Source organism: Triticum dicoccoides, chromosome 5B (assembly GCF_002162155.2).
Source record: "Triticum dicoccoides isolate Atlit2015 ecotype Zavitan chromosome 5B, WEW_v2.0, whole genome shotgun sequence".
In the NCBI taxonomy this organism is placed as follows: domain Eukaryota; kingdom Viridiplantae; phylum Streptophyta; class Magnoliopsida; order Poales; family Poaceae; genus Triticum; species Triticum dicoccoides.
In genome coordinates, this window is record NC_041389.1 from 194230685 (window position 1) to 194252519 (window position 21835).

General features: G+C 45.1%; 2 protein-coding genes across 2 annotated transcripts in view; both read left to right on the forward strand.

Moving 5' to 3' along the window:
• LOC119308050 (lysine-specific demethylase JMJ705-like) overlaps positions 1-18040 on the forward strand; it is a 23171-nt gene extending 5131 nt beyond the window's left edge. The window contains exons 2-7 of the mRNA XM_037584160.1: positions 11760-11838; positions 11932-11999; positions 12677-12827; positions 13139-13821; positions 14287-14892; positions 15660-18040. Of these exons, the coding sequence (XP_037440057.1) occupies positions 11760-11838; positions 11932-11999; positions 12677-12827; positions 13139-13821; positions 14287-14892; positions 15660-17662 (3590 nt within the window). The 3' untranslated portion in view covers positions 17663-18040. The remainder of the gene's footprint in view (positions 1-11759; positions 11839-11931; positions 12000-12676; positions 12828-13138; positions 13822-14286; positions 14893-15659) is intronic.
• LOC119308051 (branchpoint-bridging protein-like) lies at positions 7514-8353 on the forward strand. The gene is made up of 2 exons (XM_037584161.1): positions 7514-7892; positions 8219-8353. The coding sequence occupies exons 1-2, from the start codon at positions 7538-7540 to the stop codon at positions 8260-8262; spliced, it is 399 nt and encodes a 132-aa protein (XP_037440058.1). The 5' UTR covers positions 7514-7537; the 3' UTR covers positions 8263-8353.
• Positions 18041-21835: the final 3795 nt, after the last annotated feature.

Here is a 21835-nt window from a genome sequence, read left to right on the forward strand (position 1 = left end):
TCCTGCATGTATGCAAATATCAGGGGATAACCTCCCCCAATGACAAAAACAAAATCATAACATCAGGGACCGTCTCGTCTGTACGTGGAATAACATGAGTAATGTGCATGCCAGAAGGAAAGCCAGAACTATTGTGGCCCTTGGACAAGTCTTGTGGTCTAAGGTAGTAGGTAGTAGGCTGAGGAGGGCCCCATTTAAACCTCACACGAGTTGTTAGTGCATCCAATCTTTGAGTCGAGATAACAAGAACTCGGATCCTAGGTCGGCTGGAGTGGAACAAATCACCGGTGCTCTAAGCATGTCCTGCCAACCTTTAAATACATGTTAACATAATTAACTCCATTGCATAATAAAGAATGTATAAGAGCCAAGTTAACATGTATGATGCCCTAAAAGAACATCAGGTAGATATGGTATAACTACAGTCAGAGCAGGCTCCCATGGTAGTATCAAGCAAGTAACTAACATAATGAACGGAAGGTAAAGGCATATAAGGGTTACAATAAATAGGCCATGCACCAGAATAGGTATTGAAGACCAACTACAACATCGTTACACTAATGCAAGAATAAGGGAGGAAGTAATGGGATGTGTTGGAATGGACAAGGAGGTTTTACTTGCCTAGAATCCACACTTGGTACATTCTCATACCTTGCTCGTATCTCACGTCATCCCCGGACCCTATCGCGAAGAAGCAGAAACACTGGAAACGAATCAACAGATGCAACTACGGCAACGATGCAGCATGCTCATGATATGCAATGTTATGTCATGGCAAGTTGCGATGCTTGAATGGTCTAATGCAATTAAAATACGATTAAACTAAACACCATATTAATTTTAAATGTTGTTATGATGCATGAGAATGACAACGAGGTTCTATGCAATTTTCTGAGCAATTTGACATATAGTATGACACGTCACGTTTTCATTGCCATGGAAGCACATTTTGTTGCCATGGCGGTGTTTCCGGGGTTCCGGCCGCAAAAAGCCTCAAGTGTGTTGTCATGTGTGCAAATTGAGCTAACGGTGCATAGTGGTGACACGGAGGCCACAAGCTCAAGACAATAGAAGGTGCAAACGTCCAATTGGTCGATCCATGCTATCATGCACACAACCGTCTCAGGTCGTCACCTTTGTTGTGTGCGGGTGGGGTGGATCGGGTTCGGTGCGGTGTAGTCATTCGCGTGTCGTAGTCGTACTTGGCAGAGGTCCACGACGGTGGTAGTCATTTGGGCGTTGGTACCGAGACTTGGTGAATCTCCAGATGGCGAGGAACTTGGCCCACATAATAATTATGAGGCCCTAGCCAAATCATCCAAGGTTTATGAAGGGCATTTTGGACATTTGGCACAATTTAAGGTTTTAGCCCTTCAAGGAAAAGTTGAGGGTTGATTAAATCCTCATTCAAATTAAATTGGATGCAATATGAATGCAATGCTTATGAGATGAACATGATGCAAATCAATGACTGCGGAAAGTGTTGGTCCTGGGCTGTTACATAGTTTAACCTAACCACCACATCAATACACTACCTTGCATCCCCCTCGCATGCTTCACGAGGTAGGATCCCCAAGGCACTCACACCTAAGCAAGTTTATTAAATTATTAGTTAAAGTTGTTCTACAATTAATTACAAAATCTCCAAGTCGTCATAACCATAGACATGACTATTTGAGTAGATTTAAACCTGCAAGGGTGTACCATTTTACCCTATTGCGTGTCAAACACTCTTAATGCCATGTAGTCAACACACATGGGGTATGCCCACAGAGTGAGAGTGGCCACGACACTTCTCCTACGCAGCAAACAAGTCCAAGGAGCAATCCAACTGAGTTGTACCTGAATCGTGAGTCCGACCGAAGCTCCGAGACGGACCCAACCGTTGTGTCCTGGGCTAAGGTGGCTAGGGCCTGCATGATAACCCCCTGTCCACTTCACAATTCCTATGTGTATGCAACGGCCATCCAAGCATTAACGTCATCATAACTTATGGTTTGAAGGAAGTATTCACATTTCATTGGACTGTATGAGTTCCTGATTACATGTTTGCAACTGCATGTTCAATCACCGATTTAAATATGATCACAGTACCATAGGATCATCACGAACTAACTGCAGTTTGTAGCTCTTGGTACATTTATACAGGTTTACGGACCTGAATGTGCAATTCATAAGTTGAGGCTCGAATGTGCAATTCATAAGTTGAGGGAGCCATGTGACACGCACACAAGTTTAGTGACCTATGGTGCAGTTGACTCTTGATAATTCTTCCAACAGAGGCCAGCTTGCCTAGTTTAAATTATCTCAATTCTCAAAGCAATATTAAGCACATAGCTGACATCCATTTGTCTAGAGATCATTTGCTCCCTCCATTCCAATGAATAAGGTGCGCACACATTTCAAACTTCAAATTTGACCATCAATTTAACCAACCAAATGTAGATTATGTGTGACAAAAATTATATAGCTGGGTTCGTATTCAAAAGAAGTTTTCAATGATATGATTTTTAAGTCACATAACTTATATAATACTCCGTATTGGTCTAACTCGCAGGCAAAGTTGAATTTTGCAATACGTGCATGCCTTATTTTTTGGAATGGGGGTAGTAGTACATAATGTTTAATATTCGTGGAAGAATGTGTCTATTATTTTTAGAAAATGTATCTATTCTCCCTGGCCTCTGCATCCTTCGATACATATAGCCAACCTCATTCAATGCTTATTACAAAGAGATGTGTCAGGGGGATTGATATGGCTCAAATAGCTTTGAGTCGATTTTATGAGGTGTCCCTGATCTTTCACTCGCGCAAACAACTAGAAGAAATAATTTTTGGGAGAAGAAGTGTACGTGCAGAAGAACTAGTAGCTAGACTAGATGGATGGATGGATTGTAGGGATCGGAAAGTAGTAGAAGATGTGTACGTAGTAGTTGTAGTACTTGGATAGATGGAGGATTAATCTAATGACGATTAGTGGAGGCGACGGCGACGGAGTAATCAACAGAGGAGATTAGAAGTAGATGGAGAAGCAAAAGAGAGATTGGATCGATCCTGGAAGACCAAGAACCGAGCAAAACTAATGCCCTGGCAATCTAGGTCGCCGGAACACATGCAATCATCGAACCAAAATTATGGAACGCAGGAACACAGATGCGGCGCATCCATCAGATGCTTTTCTGAGTATTTTCTTCACGTACCAAAACCTCCTCTTACAAAGCGGTGCACCCCTTGCTTATATAGGTGGTGCCTAATACTTGGGCCAGGCCCGACCTGAACTAGGAAACGATGAGGACTCCTCGTCTGTTACAAATTGTACGTAGCAAATAAAAAGAAAACTACCAAATCTGAACAAACTGTGGAAAGCAAATAAAAAGGACACACGTACGTATACTTGCATGTATGATTTCTAGGCTGACACTAAAATTAACTTGATGGTGCAGCCTTCAAACTTTCACTCTGCTGGCCTAGATAGAAGTAATCACAGGGTGTTCTGAACGTGGGCTTCACTTCCTCCCGAGGCACGATCTGAGGAGCAACCGAACAAGCAAAAGAATTATTTGTAGCGATGTTGTTGCGTTCAATCGGTTGAGCATATGACCATCTCCTTTCAGTAGCATATAGAACAGACTTCACACCTAAGACCCCCCTCTGTTCTGTAGCACACATGATCTTCTTATGACGTAGAGCGGGAACCACATACTTTTGCATCTTGTTTTCATAGCGAGTCTCTCGGTTGGAAGATGTTTTACTTGACAGTAATGGAGGAACGACAAGAATACCTGCAGTGACCGTATCAGGGATGACCCCCGGGTAGGCAAATCCAGACCTAACAATCTTCCAAAACAACAGGGCGGCAAGCGCCCCGCCATCCGGCTCACCCTGCCATCCGGCTCACCCTGCCATCCGGCCGCCTGGCTCCGGGGCGGCTGGGCGGGGCACCAGGGCTTGACCCGGCCGGGTCGGCTCCCGCTCAGGCCGACCAGACGACCAGACAGCCCCCCTCCTACGACGGGCGGGCGTGGCTACAGTGCACCTATTGTCCCGACCAAAGCAGGCTACAGTGTGCCCCGAGGCCACGTCTCGGAGTCGGCGGCGGCGACCTGGTGCGGTCCTGTAGCAAGACGGCGCCCACCACCCCGTGACGCGAGCAACGACGTGCCACAGTGCCGTGGCCCCCCGCGGGACTCGTGTCCGGCGGATCTGGCAGCCGGCGGGACCTGCGGCCGGCTCGAGACAATGACATGAGGGCGCCGTGCCCATGTAACATTACCATTGTAACCCTGGGGGGCAGGTCTATAAGACCCCCCAGGAGCCCTCCATCCGGGGAGTTCCATTCCTTTTCCACACACACACACACTCATAACCAGGAGAAGGAGAGAGCTAGCTCTTCTTCCTCCTCCCCTCAAACAGCTCCAGGAGCGCCTTGTATTCACCTTATGAGATCCATCTAGTAGAGCCAGCAGGACTAGGGGTTTTACATCCCCCGGAGGGCCCCGAACCTGGGTACATCGCGAGTCCCTCTCCGCTTGTCCCTGATCTCGCACCCGGAACCCTCCGACGTCCTCTGGCCCCAACCACGTCCGATAAGCCTACCCATGGCATTTGCCGTGACCCGTGAGAACACCACGACAAGATGAAACTCCTATCTTGCCAAAAGGAGGGCAAGATAAAAACATGGACCAACTAAGATAACTCATGCCAACAAAACTACTCTAAACGCTCAGGAGCCTATCATTGGCACGCCGTCCAAACTGGGACGTAAACTACTTGGTAATCCACTCGAGCTTCTTTGCATCAAGCTCCATCAGCACCTTGTGCTGGGCCTTGTGTAATAACGTCCATAACAACAGCCAATTGGTACATGAGACTAGCACCTGCATACAAGAATGAACATTTTTCTTGTAAAAAATGACGTCATTTCTGCATAGCCAGATAGACAAAAGCACCGCTGCTGCCCCAACTAGAATAAGAGATCTTAAAGATTTATCAACCCCCCTTAGCCAGGACCCAAAAATATGTGAAATAGTATGGGGCAGGGTGATATTAAAGGCTAAATACACAGCTTGCCATGCAATACGTGCTACACAACAATGAATGGTTTCTTCATAACGGAAGCTACAACGAGTATCCCCTTGCCACATTCGTTTTACAAGATTATCCTTAGTATAACTTCTCTGTAGACGAACCAAAGGAAAACTTTTATCTTCAACGGTATTTAAAAAAAAAATGGCAGCCCAGTGCACGTAGCTCCCGCTTTTGCAGGGTCCAGGGAAGGGTCCGACCACTTCGGGTCTGTAGTATGCAGCCTTTCCCTACATTTCTGCAAGAGGCTGTTTCCAGGACTTGAACCCGTGACCTCATGGTCACAAGGCAACAACTTTACCGCTGCACCAAGGCTCCCCTTCATCAACGGTAATTTAAGACGCTACAATCTTCTCAACTTAAACTTGACCCTTGTATACATCGAGTGCACAGAAACAGGCCAGAAGTGTGAAGATCCCATTTAAATAGGTCCTGGTCTGTAGTAAGCTGCACATCTGCAACCTTTAGGACAATCTCATTTCTGTCCACCAAATGCTGACGAATGACGCAATGAGAGCCGTACGAAAGTCAGACCTGTGAGTTCTCTACTCCAATAATCGCAGGAACAGTGGCATCCCTGTGACGGACAATATTAAATGACTTGGGCTACAAAACCGGAAGAGGCTTATCCCCAATGCACTTATCCTCCCGGAATCTAATTGATTCACCATTACCTAGAGAAAAAAAGATCCAGATTGAAGAAAAGTATCTTTAACCTTCATGAGACCCTTCCAAAAGTGGGAGTCCATTGGCTTGGCTTTAACTGCCATGAGTGAGTGGATTCTACCCCAAATATTTATTACATAAGAGTGACTGCCACACTCCATCCTTGGTTAGCAGCTTAAATAGTCACTTACTTAGAAGGCACCTATTTTTGACTTCTAGATGGGTGCTGAGGCCACCCTGGTCTTTAGGAGTAGACAAAATCTCTCCACCATGCTAAATGATACTGTTGAACCGGTATGGGCCCTAGCCCATCAAGATCTGTCTCTTGGGCCCAAGCCCATGAGAGGTGCTGACCTAGAAGAGGAGCCCCTCTTCCCCCTGCCCCTGTGTGAGCCGCCAGACACGAGAGGAACTACTCGTGAGTCACCAGACACCACCTGCCCTCCTCTCTGTAGGTACTCCCCCTCTCATCTCAACATGGTATCAGAGGCCAGCGACGGCGGGGCCTAAGGAGACGGCGGCGACGTCCGGCGAGGTGGCGGCGGATCTGGCGTGCGCGTGGGAGGCTGCGGAGAGCTGCACGCACGAGAGACGCGGGGAGCGGCCCGGCAGAGCCGCGCGGGCGGCTGCTGCTGCTGCTTCTTGGACCGGAGGCAGAGCCCCTGCTCGGGCTCTTCCTCGTCCTCGGGCGGCTGCAGAGGAAGAGGAGCTGCTCGGGGTGGTTGCTGGCGTGCGTGTGCTGAGCGGCAGCAGGCAGAGGAGCAGAGGAGGAGCACTAGTGGAGAGAAGGAGTGCGTGCGTCCTGCGTGCGCTGTGGTGCTGCTGAGCGGAGAGTAGAAAGGGGAGTGATCGAGAGGAGAGGAGCTGCTGCTGGGCGCTGTGGTCCTGGAGGCTGCGTGTTTGCTGCTGCTGACTCTGTTGCTGCTACTGCTGGTGCTGCTGAGGGGGAGAAGGAAGAGGAGGTGCTGGAGCTTATTCCTGCGAGGAGCTGCTGCTGGTTGGAAAGAGAAGAAGAGGTGTTGCTGAGTTTTGCTGTTGCTGCTTATCCCGCCAAACAATGGCTGAACCAACTGGTCTTGCCGAGGCTTTGGAGAAGCTCGCTAAGATCCTCGCGGAGTCCAACTCTGGGGCCATCGTTCCTCGACAGGAAGTGGCTCAAAAGCTTGAAATGTCGCCCCTGGACATGAAGCTAGAGGGGGCAACAAATTATTTGAGCTGGTCCAGAAGGGCTTTGTGGGCTATGGAGCAGAAGGAGCTTGATGGATATTTGTTGGGCACCGTTGTAGAACCAAGGGACAAGAGTAGTGCAGAGGGCAAGAGGTGGAAGGTCATCCACTCTGTACTTATGGTGCGGTTGTTGAACTCCGTGGTGCCCTCCATTGGACGCTCTGTGGAGGGGCTATCCTCACCTGCTGAGATATGGAAGATTCTGTCCACTCAATACTCTGGCAAGGGCAATGTCATGCTCATTGCTCAGATTGAGGACAAGATTAGGTTGCTGCGTCAAGATGATGGCATGTCAGTGATGACATACGTGGCAGAACTGCAGGCTCTGTGGGCTGACCAGGATAACTGTGATCCCTTGGAACTCTATGATGCGGCTTCAATCGAGTCAGGGCATAAGTGGATGGCACGCAGGCGTGTGCTGAAATTTTTGGCTGGCCTCAAAGGTTGCTTTGATGGCAGGAAGGCTTCCTTGTTGCACCAACCTAGTCTGCCTACCATTCCTGAGGCTATTGCAGTGATGACTCAAGAGGAGGTGCGCCTATCCCTTGAGCATGCAGACATGAAGGTTGTGCCAGCTTCGACATTTGCAGTCACTGAGCGCATGGAGTGGGGAGATCCCACCAAATGTCATATCTGTGGGGAGGTAGGTCACTGGAAGAGAGAATGTCCAACTCGTGGCAGAGGCAGGGGATATAACAGAGGGGGAGCAGGCAGAGGTAGAAGTGCTAGAGGCAGAGGTGGATACTCAGAGACCTCATGGAGCCAGGCTTCTAGAGGTAGAGGTGGCTACTCAGGACACTCAGGGGGTCAGAGGGCTCACATGGCCGTTGCAGGAGACACTGGGACGTCCAAAGGCAAAGATGTAGATGATGTTGTCTATGGAGACTTTGCTCACTGGGCCTCCACTGATGAAGGTAATCCGGAAAGAGCATCTCTTGCTACTAATGAGAGTGCTCTAGAGTGGGTTCTTGACTCTGGAGCATCTAAGCATGTTGCTAGTAACTCATGTGTGTTCGAATCTTACACTAAGCATCCTCCCTCTCACACGGGCACTATACAAACGGTTGATGGCACAAAACAACCAGTCATAGGGGTTGGTACAGTAAAGTGTACTCCGACCATTTCCCTATCGTCAGTTTTACATGTGCCAGCCTTTCCTGTCAATTTGGTCTCTTTCAGTGCACTCATTGATCAAATGGACTGTCGTGTGATCCTTGACAAGTTCGGTTGCTTGATTCAGGTGCGACAGACGAGCCAGACGGTTGGGACTGGCACCAGGCGTAGGGGGCTCTGGTACATGGACCAGGAGGTGCAGCCGGACTTGGTGTGTGCTGCGACCATGGAGGATAAGGAGAAGCAGGCGATGATCCATCATTGTAGGATGGGGCATGTATCTTTTGATAAGATGAGTAGAATATTTCCGGATGTTATGTGTGGAATAGGCAAAGGCAAGCTGACATGTGATGCTTGTGAATATGCAAAACACACACGGGCCTCATATGTGAGTAAGGGGCTCAGGAGCATATCTCCTTTTATGCTTATTCATTCGGATGTATGGACTAGCCCAGTGGTGTCAATGAATGGGAAGAAGTATTTTGCTACCTTTATTGACTGCTATTCTCGCATGACTTGGATTTACTTGATGCGTCACAAGGATGAGGTGTTTAGCTGTTTTCAGAACTTCCATGCTCTTGTAAAGAACCAGTTTCAGGTACAGGTCAAGGTGCTCAGGACGGACAATGAAACGGAGTATGTGAACAACATTTTTGGGGCTTTCATGGCTGACCATGGGATTCTTCATCAAACTTCATGTCCGGACACCCCCCCTCAGAATGGAGTGGCCGAACGGAAGAATCGTCATGTTCTTGAGGTTGCTCGGTCGTTGATGTTTACCATGAATGTGCCTAAGTTCTTGTGGGATGATGCAGTTATGACAACCACATACTTGATCAACCGAACACCTTCCAGGATACTTGGCATGAAATCTCCGTCTGAGTTGATCATTGGAGATAATAAGTTTGTTGTTCCCCCAAAGTTGTTTGGCAGTACCTGCTTTGTTCGTGATCACCGACCATCTGTTGGCAAGCTTGATCCTCGGGCAGTGAAGTGTGTCTTTCTGGGATACTCGTCTAGTCAGCAGGGGTATAAATGTTGGTGTCCCTCTGAAAAACGCAGGTTTGTAAGTATGGACGTTACATTCAGGGAGTCTGAGCCATTCTATGGTGAGCCGACTGATCTCAGTCTGTTGTTTGCAGAGCTTGACCATCTACACCCTGTGCATGATGGTCAAGAGGGGGAGAAGGATGTGTCTCATACTTACATTAACACTGATAATGATGTGCAGGCTCAGGTTCAACCAATAGTGGGTACAATTCCGGTTAGTACCATCACTGATGATGATGTGCGGGCTCATGTCGAGCCAACTGTCGATACACTTAAGATTGGTGCTCTCCAGGTTCTGTTCGGGATCGATGGCAGACGAATACCCTGGTGTACTCTCGGCGGCAACCACAAGTGCAGGGGGAGCAGCAAGGCAGGGAGGCAAGAGTGCAGGGGGAGCAACAAGGCAGGGAGGCAAGAGTGCAGGGGGAGCAGCAAGGCAGTGAGGCAAGAGTGCAGGGGGAGCAGCAAGGCAGTGAGGCAAGCTCATCTGACACAGTGGAGCTGCCCATTGCGTTGCGAAAACCTACACGTGAAGCGGCAAGGAAGGGTGAGGTAGCAAGGAAGGCTCTGCCAAAGGATGATGCTTGTGATGACCTTGATATTGGCAATTTTGTGTCTTACAAGGCTTTGTCACCTTCATATAAGGCGTTTGTTGCCTCTCTGCAAACTGTGTCTATCCCTAGGGATTGGAAGGCTGCAAAGCAAGATCCGAAGTGGCGTGAATCGATGATAGAGGAGTTAGAAGCATTGAAAAAAAACAAGACATGGGTGCTAACCACATTGCCGGCAGGAAAGAAAGCAGTGAGTTGTAAGTGGATTTTTACTGTGAAGCAGAATCCTGAGGGCAAGGTGGAACGGTATAAGGCTAGATTGGTTGCCAGAGGATATAGTCAAACTTATGGAATTGACTATGATGAGACATTTGCTCCAGTTGCAAGATGAACACGGTACGGGTATTGGTCTCGTGTGCTGCAAACTTTGGGTGGAAATTGCACCAGTTAGATGTCAAGAATGCCTTCTTACATGGTGACTTGAAAGAAGAGGTATACATGGAGATACCGCCAGGTTTTGGCACAGAACAGACTACGGGGAAGGTATGCAGGCTGAAGAAATCCTTGTATGGTCTGAAGCAATCGCCGAGGGCATGGTTTGATAGGTTCAGACGAGCTGTTTGGAATATGGGGTATGGCCAATGTAATGGTGACCACACGGTGTTTTATAGACACACTAATAAGAAGATCACCATTGTTGCAGTTTATGTTGATGATATCATCATCACTGGAGATGATGAGGAGGAAATAAAGAGAGTGAAGGGGTGTCTGAGCAAGGAGTTTGAGGTAAAAGACTTAGGAAATCTAAAGTACTTCCTTGGCATAGAAGTGGCCCGGACAGAGAAGGGAATATCTTTGTGCCAACGAAAATACACCTTGGATCTTTTGAGTGACATGGGCATGATGGGATGTCGTGCAGCCCCTACTCCAATTGAACAAAATCATCAAGTAACAGCACAATCAGGTGAGCTAGTGAATAAGGAAGATTATCAGAAGCTGGTTGGGAGGTTATTGTACTTGTGTCATACCAGGCCTGACATTACGTATGCCGTGGGGGTGGTGAGCAGATACATGCATGAACCAAGGAGAGGGCATCTTGATATTGTTCACAGAATCCTGAGATACTTGAAGGGGACTCCGGGTAAAGGGTTGTGGTTTGCGAAGAGTGGACATCTTGAGGTGGATGGCTATAGTGACTCTGATTGGGCTAGCTGTCAAGATGATAGACGATCAACTTCAGGTAACTGTGTGTTTGTGGGAGGAAATTTGGTGTCATGGAGAAGCAAGAAACAGAATGTTGTGTCTAGATCAACAGCAGAAGCTGAATATAGAGCATTATCTCAAGGGTTGTGTGATATGCTCTGGGTGAAGCACCTACTATGCGAGTTGAAACTCTTGAGGAAGGGACCCTTAAGGGTGTGGTGTGACAATCAGTCAGCTATAGCCATTGCTAATAACCCAGTTCAACATGATAGGACGAAGCATGTGGAAATTGATCGCTTCTTCATTAAAGAGAAACTTGATGCTGGGATCATCAGCCTTACTCATGTCAGCTCTGGGCAGCAGTTTGCAGATTGCTTGACAAAGGGACTGGGAACAAAGGACTGTAACTTGGCGTGTGACAAGATGGGGATGATAGATATCTACCACCCATCTTGAGGGGGAGTGTTGAACCGGTATGGGCCCTAGCCCATCAAGATCTGTCTCTTGGGCCCAAGCCCATGAGAGGTGCTGACCTAGAAGAGGAGCCCCTCTTCCCCCTGCCCCTGTGTGAGCCGCCAGACACGAGAGGAACTACTCGTGAGTCACCAGACACCACCTGCCCTCCTCTCTGTAGGTACTCCCCCTCTCATCTCAACAGATACTTTCTCTTATGTTGATCCGGTTGCCAAAAGAATCAGGAGCGATAATAATCTAACCTCATGCGAACCCCCTTGGGTATCTCCAAAAGGACATCATGAAGATGGTGAGGTTGCTCAGCACAGAATTAATCAAAACCAAGTGCTCATTGTAGGGAAGAATCTGTATATTATAACTTGCTAATGGGTCTTATGTTACTGCATGCAGTGGCCTTTCAAACTTTAAATCAGAAGACGACCGTCTTGTCCCCTGAAGTGCTACTTTCTGCGGGAGTTCCTTGCTGCAGGTACGGGGACATGGTTTAACATTCTTGTTTGTGATATTCTCTTGGTCATTATTTGAGCATTGGGCACTATTGATAGATACTTCTCCAAAGCAGATTGGTTCAGAACCCTGGAGAATTTGTTATCACCTTCCCTGGAGCTTATCATTGTGGTTTTAGCCATGGTAGGCCATCAATCATGTCTGTATACATTGAGTGCTTTTCTATAAGTTATCTGTTTGCTCCTGCATGTGTGGATCTACTTCACTAATTATTGTAAAGAAGTGTTCTCAGATACTTAGAAATGGAATTTTGAAAAGCTACTTTCAGTAGGTGTTCTTATGATTTTATTCAACTTTGTTCATCAGTCAGATGCTGCAGTAATAGTATATATTGTTATTACTGATTTAGATGACAACCATTCGTTATAGCCGTTATTCTACACCCGTGATGAAATGTTTCAATTTATAGCTTCTTTTAGAGTTATCAACAGTGGGCTTGCACTCACTTGAAAGTTGAAATAACTTTATTGGTGATTATTTCATGATAATTGACCATGATGTTTGCATCCGTAGAAGAATTTGAAAGAGTTAACTGCTGTAGACGTTAGACCTAGTTTCTTGTAATAACACAGTCCCAAATTGTTGGAAGAGGGATGGCAGTTTTGACTGGTCAGGGTTTGTAATTTCATCTGCGGATGTGGATCACATGTATTCATTTTTCCGACTACCAAATCACTGCTACATTTAAAGTTTGGTATTTAATATGTGTCTTCTGAAGAGTTATGAATACTAATTATTGTAAAGGATTTCGACCCCTATGATTGAAACAATGAATTTATTTAACTATTTCATTTTCACAGGATTTAATTGTGGGGAAGCAACAAATATTGCCACTCCTCTCTGGTTGCAGGTGGCCAAAGAAGCTGCAATCCGGAGGGCTTCAACTAATTGTGGTCCAATGATTTCTCATTATCAGCTGCTTTACGAGCTTGCATTGTCATTAAGTCAAAGGTGTGCTGCAACGAATACAAATATCATTCTTTTTTGTCATAGAATTTTTTGTTTATGCAAGAATAGTGAACTGATGCATTCTCTTTATATCTTTTTAATTTAAGTTACACTAAAATAACTAGATATATTGTTGGAATTCAAACGACTTATGATGGATGCATTACAGTTTCATCTGATTAAACTAGTCTATTCAGTTATAACACAGCCTCCTCTTCAAAATGGACAGTGAATGTGAATTATCTTTGCGATAATTTTGTAGAGTTATATTTATGCAGTTGGTTATATTTTGGAAAATTATTTGCTTGTTATAGGGAACCTAAGGATTTCCATACTCTTCCAAGAAGCTCTCGATTAAGGGATAAGAAGAAGAAGGATGAAGGAGATACAATGGTGAAAGAAAAATTTGTTGGAAGTGTGATTGAAAATAACAATTTGCTTAGTATCCTTCTGGATAAGAGTTCTTGTATAATTGTTCCTGAGACTCCATTTCCTCCTACATCCTTTCCTACGATGATGGAACCTGAACTCACTGTTAAACAAAGTTTGACGGGTGGTCACTGTAGTATTAGTCAGCAAGCAGTGCACAATATGTCTGTTGATGTGGCACTAGACAAAAGTATAGTAGTAGAGAACATGAGTCACTCTCAGTCAGTTACTGAAGCATCTTTATCTGCATACAACAGAAGAAAGCTTTATGAAACAAAATATGGTGAACTTGGCACTGCTGCCTTCTGTTTATCACCATCCAAGTTGCAGAGTGGAGTAACTGATAAAGATAAGAGAGGTGGGCTCTTAGATCAGGGGCGGTTGCCGTGCGTTCAGTGTGGCGTATTAAGCTTTGCTTGTGTTGCCATCATTCAACCTAGAGAAGCGGCTGTCCAGTTTGTGTTGTCTAGAGAGGGCATCTCATCGAGTGCAAAACCGGGAGAAGTTAGTGAATCAGATGGTATCTCAAATTGGATAACCAAAAATATTGAGATGGTTCCTCAACAAGGTTAGTGCGACTTGATCTTTTACCCCCACACTATCTCATGTGCATAATAATCACTTTTACCCCATATCATTTTTCCCCTCCATCGTGTCATTTCTAAATATTGTACTGGTTATGGTATTTTTTTTTATCCAGCACATATCATCTTAATCATCTTTCTGATTTTGGTCAAATTGGAGCTAAAAACAGAAATAGCGTTGCATTCAAAGTAGCGTTTTTGCACTATGAGAAGTGATCGATCTGCTAAAGTTTTCTTGTAATCATAATATCAAACAATGAATGTTATGTTTTGAAATTATTATATTTGTATGTGAAAGGTGCAAGTGATAAAAATCATCAGTGCTTCTTTTTTAGTTCCTGATTTCCTACAGCTGAATGGAACTAAAGGATAAGAACTATTATGATGAAGTGTGTTTCATTTTGCATACCTGGAAGACTTGATATAAATATCATGTCTGTTTTCAACAGGACAAGCTTCGGAAGCACTTAGCGTAAGTTTAGCCCATGTATCTGATCGGTGTGGACAACTATACAGCAGGAACAATAATGGGTCAACCTCTGCTCTAGGGCTTCTAGCTTCTACTTACGGATCATCAGACTCTGAGGAGGAATCAAACCAAGGCAAAGATAATCAGTTATTGGAAACATCAGTTAGCTTCTCAAGTACAGTTCAGCGTCAAAGATCAAATTCGCACTTGTATGAAGAGTGTTGTGAAGCCAAAACCACAACTTCTTTGCTGAAATCTATAGAGGATAATAGTACGACAATAACTCGATGTGGTAGGGACACAGATATCAATCATTTAGCAAAGCTGAGAGAGCAAGGAACAACCTATGATCAGTGTTCTGTCTACATTGATTTGGCTAATGATCTAACCATATCAGGTGTAAAAGCCTATTCAGATACTCATGTAACCACAGCTAAGTCCTCAATTGAACCAGATGTGTTGACCCAGCTCAAGTACAACAATGATTCTTGCAGAATGCATGTATTTTGTCTAGAACATGCTTTGGGGACATGGACACAACTTCAAAAAATTGGTGGTGCTAATGTTATGCTCTTGTGTCATCCGGGTATTAACACTGTTCCATAATCTCTTGAGTCCTGAGTTTGTCCTTCACTATGCTATCTTAAACAAAAGTCCAATTTTGAATCTATTGCAGAAGTTCAGTGTTATTTGAGCAACTACTATATTTGGTTTCCTTTCTATATTCCCAAAATGTATATTCATATTCATTGCAATTTTCTTGGGGATATCTTGAATTAGTATGCAGGTATGCTGAAAGGGATAAAGTATACAGTTTTTATTAAGTGAATAAAGTGTGAGCTTTTTTTTAGTATGGAATAGTCATATGATTCCATAATCCTAGGAGTGCCTTCCTGCTCCTCATCATATCCAACATGTTTGTGTTAATACCAAATATACTTAAGTAGTACAGGATACTCCAAAGAGAAACTCGATGGATTTTCCTTTTTGGTCCATATTTTTAGCACAATTGCTGTACATACTCTGTTGTATGGAGAAGGGCATATAGTAACAAAGAGCTTCAGTTACATATTTTTCATCAAATTCAGTATGGGGTATACTATATTCTCAACAACACTTCAATATTGCTATGAAGGTGCAAGGAGAGTGCTTCAAAAGCTTCAGAGCTTTCGTTGGCACTGTCCTTGTTTTCTTTCTAGAAATATAGGCTATATGTATAATGTTAGAAGAGCTATTTTTTAGCAATCTTTGTAATATTATTGCTAGAGTCAACAGTGTTTTTAGTGGACGTCAATCATGTATTCCATGTAAAATGAAGTTGTTCTTGATTAGTGATTTACGTTGCATTTTCAGAATATCCTAGAGCAGAGTCAGCAGCAAAATTCATAGCAGAAGAACTTGGTTTGAAGCCTGATTGGAAAGATGTAGCTTTTGAAGAAGCAACTGATGATGACATCAGAAGAATTCAGTTGGCGTTGCATGATGAAGATGCTGAACCTGCAAGCAGTGACTGGGCAGTTAAAATGGGTATCAATATATACTACAGTGCAAAACAGAGCAAATCCCCGCTTTACAGCAAGCAGATACCATACAATTCCATCATTTATGAGGCATTTGGCCAAGAAAACCCAGACAATTTGACAGATTATGGACGGCAAAGATCAGGCGTGACAAAGAAAAGAGTGGCTGGATGTTGGTGCGGGAAAGTTTGGATGTCAAACCAAGTCCATCCCTTTTTAGTTCGTGAGCATGAAGAACACAATCATGCCATAGTTTGCAGCAAAGTGATGCTTGGTGCTAATTACCATGAGATAGTATACGATGAACCATCGCTTACATGTAATACAATGGTTAACTGTAGCCCATCAAAAAGGATATCCAGAAGGAAAGGAAGGGACTCTATTGAAAAATCTGGAGCCAGAAAGAAGAGATGCTCCGCCAATGACGAAGCCACTTTACATTGCAGTAGCATTGGGATGAACTCTAAAACCATCAGCGATCAGCCTAGAAACTTCGATGATCATGACAAACATGAAGGAGGTAAAATTACAGAAGCACCAAGCACTCAGCAATATCAACAATATACCTTGCAAAGCATGAACATGAAGTCAAGTTCTAACAAGCCAAAGGATTATAAAGGAAACCGCAATTTTCTTGACCTTTATGATGAAGCTAATGACGTGGACTGCTGGTTTAACATAGATTCTGGAGATAGTACTGCAATACGACACTTGGAAGACAGTCGACAACAAGAATTTGGTACTGTGAAAGCTAAATCTCCAGGTAAATTGCAAGGTAATATGAGAAAATCGAGCAAGTGCAAGGCGGGAGATGATTCTCTGAATGGAGACAAGAAAGTGCAAAAGATGAATAAGAAATCAATTTCTAGGAAGCAAAAGGACGTCGAGATAAATACACAGTTTCGAGAAGAATACGATGAAGATAACAACTGGGAGGAAGTTCCAGAAGGAAAAGATCATGATGTGAAAGTGGAATCTAGAGCCAAAACACGAAGTGGTGAGGATGATAAAAGAAACAACAACTCCCATGAACTAAATGATGAATATAATGATATGGATTGCTGGCATGACATACATCGCGGAGATAACGCCACAATGGGAAACTTGGATAACAGTCCAGTACAAAGACTTGAGGCTGCGGAAGTGAAATCTGGTGGTAAATTGCATTGTTGTAAGAGAAAATCCAGCAAGGGCAAGGCAAAGGATAATTACTCAAATGGAGATGAGAAATTGCAAATGCTGAACATAGAATCAATCTCTAGGAAGCAAAAGAGTGATAGCCAGTTTGATGAAGGTTGCGGCAGAGATAACGCTTTGGACTCTTTGCTTAATGATGTGGATGAAGCCACACGAGAGAACTGTTATGAAGTTCGGGAAGAAGAAATGGATGGCATGGAAGTGAAGCCTAGAGGGAAGGTGCAAACTGGTAAGAGAAAAACCAGCAGATGTCAAGCGGGTGATAAAGCAGCAAAATTTCCTTGTGATATAGAAGGGTGTGACATGAGCTTCAGCTCACAGCAGGATTTGTTGTTGCACAAGCGTGATATTTGTCCTGTTAAAGGATGCAAGAAAAAGTTCTTCTGCCATAAATACCTGCTCCAGCACCGCAAAGTGCACATGGATGAAAGGCCACTCAATTGTGAATGGAAGGGCTGCAAGAAGACATTCAAGTGGCCATGGGCTAGGACAGAACACATGAGGGTCCATACGGGGGTGCGACCTTACGAATGCATGGTACCTGGCTGTGGTCAGACATTCAGATTTGTGTCGGATTTCAGCCGCCACAAGAGAAAGACTGGCCATTCCAGTGGTAAGAAAAATAAGGAGAGTACATAACTTCTAATCCCTGTGCAGTAGTACAGGTTCTTTCTCTGAAGGGTATGCTGATTGAATAACTGCATCAGATTCCATTTGTCGTTGGATTAACCTGCATTAGGAGTCTAATTCATTCCATTGTTTACTGACTCCGCATAATGAGTCAATTTTTCCAGTGCCTTAGGTCCAACTGGCCTGTTGTTGACTGGGGTTATTCCAAGTCAATTGTATGTGCTTTAGTTTATCGCCAACGCTTGGGGAAGTTCCTTTTGTCATCATGGTTAAATTGACATACTTATCTTGCTGTCTGGTGGCATTCAGTTAGTTGTTCGTTGTTATTTTCCTATTTATTATTACAAATTGCAGCGTAGGTAATAATAATGTGCACGCTTATTACTATGCTACAGTACATCTTTGTTTTTTATTTTTCAAAATATTGTCAGATAGATCTCACTTTCGATAAAGGGTATTTTTATCGGGTTTGCTATGATTCAGTCTGAGTCCAGGTCCGTTAGAGCCATGTGCTTTAAGATCCATGCATTTTGTGCGTTGGCTTTTTTTTTTTTGGAGAGAATTTTTGTGCGTTGGCTGAGGCTGGAATTTGGAACATTTCAAAAAGTGGGAGATCCAACTACAAGGAAACAGGCAGTCTGGTACATATTGTTATGGTACCTTTCACCTTTTTTTTATTTGATATGGGAAACATCTCCCGTCCTTTCTGACTCTTTTTCTTTTTTTATATGGGAAATTATCCCAAATGACGTATGAAAGTAATCAGTTTGAGCCTGATTAGTCATAAACACAATGTGAGTTTTTCTTTTGACTTGGTCCTCTGCGGTGAGTTAACGGGAATGGATAAGAGGCTCAGCTGTTCGTGTTTTTCTTGGGCAGGTCGCGTGGCCCATCCAGGTTTGTGGGTGTTCTTGTAGTTCGTGTTTTTCTCGGGCAGGTCGCGTGGCCCATCCAGGTTAATCGTTTCATTTTCCGGATGAGTTTAAAAAAAGTTTTAAAAAAGATGAGTGATGGACTTTGTTTTTAACATGCAACAGTGTTTTTCTTGGATCGTACTAAACACATGCCCTTTTTTATTGTGTGTGCTGTCCTTTTTAAAACTGTTTTCTGTTACTCCATTTTTGTTTCTTTTTAAATTTTTCATTTTAATTTCTTTTGTTTCCTTTTTCTTTTTTCTCTCTTGATAGTTTTCTCATTTTTACCAATTTTTTTTTGTCATTTTCTTGGTGGTTAGAGAATTAGTTAAATCTTAGCCGATTTGGTACCCGTGGATTCTAGACATCAAGTTTGCGTGTGGTTCATTACGCAAAAAGATATAAGTTTGTTTGGATAGGTGGTTTGTAGAAAATCGGTTCTATATAAACTAGGAAAACGGCATAACAACCTGAAACCACATTTGGCTAGCCTAACTAATCTGTCGTTATGGAAAATCAAATTTTCTAAAACACAAAATTTCGCGTTTGTGGAAAAACAACTATTTGTCGTTTTTGTTGTCCTAAAAACTTGATTTGTGTATCCTCGTTCCTCTCTGTTGTAGTCGATCCTGATGGGCCTGTTCATTTTTTTCTAGAAAAGGACATTGGTCTCTGGTTCTGAGCGATGCATGCAACCATTTTATAATTATTCATAAAGATCTTATGAAGTAATACGTCAGTAAGCAAAGCCAACAACACCCGTCGCTACTCCTATCTCCTTGATGAAGGGGTGCCGAATGTCCGAGCCGAATATCAAACAGACATCGCATCAAAACCTAACATCTAAAGCCGGATGCCCTAGCCAAGCCACAATGCTGGGACTGGGTCACACACCGTCCGACGCACTCTTAGAGGTCGTCGTCGCCGTCTTTCACCGATCCATCTTCAGAACAGGTACTGACGCATCAATCTTGCCAGGCTTGTCGTGGACGTCACCACGGCGCTAGACAACGCCACCGTCCTGTGCGTATCCATCCACACACGTCCATCGCCGAAACTCCGCAGCGCCATGCAGTTGGGATCCGTCGTCGGCTTTGCAGTAGGTGTAGCATCGCTCCTCCTCTTGTTCCCACCAACCAGCACTTACTCCAAAAAGATGTCCATAGGAGGGAGAACGATACCGAAGGTGCCGTCATCGTCCGATCCGGTAGACCCATATATAGTATTTTCCCCGGAACATCCCGATCGAGTTGACGTGACCTGCAACAACGATGCCTTGAGAAGAAAACGACGTAGAGATGCCGCCATCGTCCGCCAAGACCGCGGTCAGGCGCGACTGCGATTTTCACCGGAAGCCGCGTCATCCCAGTCTCGTGGCTGGCTGGAACCGCGCGGAGCTTCGCCATGAAGACGTATGCCACCACCGGTTCTCCGGTGGAGATCCTCCATCCCCTCTCTGGAGCCCTCAACGTGCCGCCGACCATCCACATGAAGAGTTGATGATGGATCATCCAGATCCGCGGCCGCCGCCATGCCCACCATCACCGGATATCTCGGATCCCGCGGGCCATGGAGGGTAGCGTGGCTGCTGCGGGCAACTCCCTCCCGGCCATGCCCCGGCCGCGCCAGGAGATCGCCGCCGCATCCAGATCCTGGTTCCTTCAGCGCCGGGCCCGCCGTCACCGTGGCCTACGCCGGCGGCAGTGGCGGATGGGGAAGAAGCATGGCGAGGGTCTCTGGTGGCGTGAGAGTTCGCCCCTGGCGTCGCACTTGGGGAGACGATGCGAGGGTCTGATTAAATTCAGTGCCAATCTAGGCGGGCCCGTTCATGAGCGAAGAGAAACTATCGGGGCTGTTGGCCATTGCCACGTCCTTGACTTACATATCGCCGGTCTGCTCGAGGGTCAGTGAGATGGCGGCAGCTGTGATGGGCTCGCCGGTTAGTCGTACCACATGGCCGTACGTCCTCGTTTGGCTGTCGCGTCCTCCGCGTCCTCTGTCCTAGTCGTCGCCGCCGCCTAATGTGAACTGGTGACCCGATCTTTCGATGAGAGAGAGATAACTACTATTTTTGGAGGATTTGACCCTCACGATTCGGTTACTAATCGTACAGGGAGAACCGTACACGACTGATATCCACGACAATGGCTGAACCAACTCCACGGTGTTATCGACCGAGCCAACGGCGTGATCGATCTATCCATGAAGGATTTTTCCTGCAAGCAAATCGAAGAACATGCAAGAAAGTAATAGCCAAGCAATCCGCAATTGCGAATATGCTAGATGGAATAAATCTCACAAGATGGGGTTCCGATAGGATGTCTTGTCGGTCGCACTAGCCGCTACGAGCGAAGATAAATAAAAGTAGCAATAGCTAAACTTCTCTAAACAAAATCCGACTCTAACCCTAATTGACAGACTGCTTTTTTAGGGAAAAAGGCTTTTATTACTCATAATCCAAAGAGTGTGGGATACAAACTTGGTCATGTGGCTAACCCAAGCACACATGACGCCCCAGAAGTAAACTCAAAGAAAATTTAGCTAGCTTATGAGCCTCTACATTAACCTCTCGTCTCTCAAAAGTAAAATTACAAGTGTGAGGTGGCGATCTCAATTTTATCTCTTTGATAATGACTCCATTGGGCCCCTGGTTACCTTTGGCAATGTCTTCGATCACCTATTTGCAATCTAATGCAACCATAAACTACTGCTGATTGAGATCTTCTGCCAAGGCAATAGCCTCATGGCATGCTATGGCTTCTAGTGTAGTTGCGTCCCATACTCCTGCGATAACTAGGGCTGAACTTCCCAAGAAAATACCATGGCTATCTCTGCAAATAGCTACAGACGAACCTCCTCGTTGCGATCGTACACCCGCATCTACATGTATCTTAGCATGATTTGCAGGTGGGGCCTTCAGTCTTGAAACCGAGGGATTGGTGTTCACCACAACAGGACGCGGTAACCTGGGTGTTCGTACAGCCTCCAGGTCTGAGAAGAACCGGGTTATGAACGCCTTGATTACATGTGGAGTTTGGAAGATGGCTTCATGGATGGCCCTTCTTCGAGATGTCCAGATAGACCATAGCGTCACCGCCGCCAGGATAAACTGATCATGCGATAATGACCCCATCAGACTAAATATCCAGCTCTTCGCACGAGTTTCTATAGTGGCCACCAAAGTACTGCCCAAACCCTCATCAACTAGAGACCATGTGCATCTCGAGACAATACACTCGATGAGGGAATGACGCCAGGAGTTCGGTGC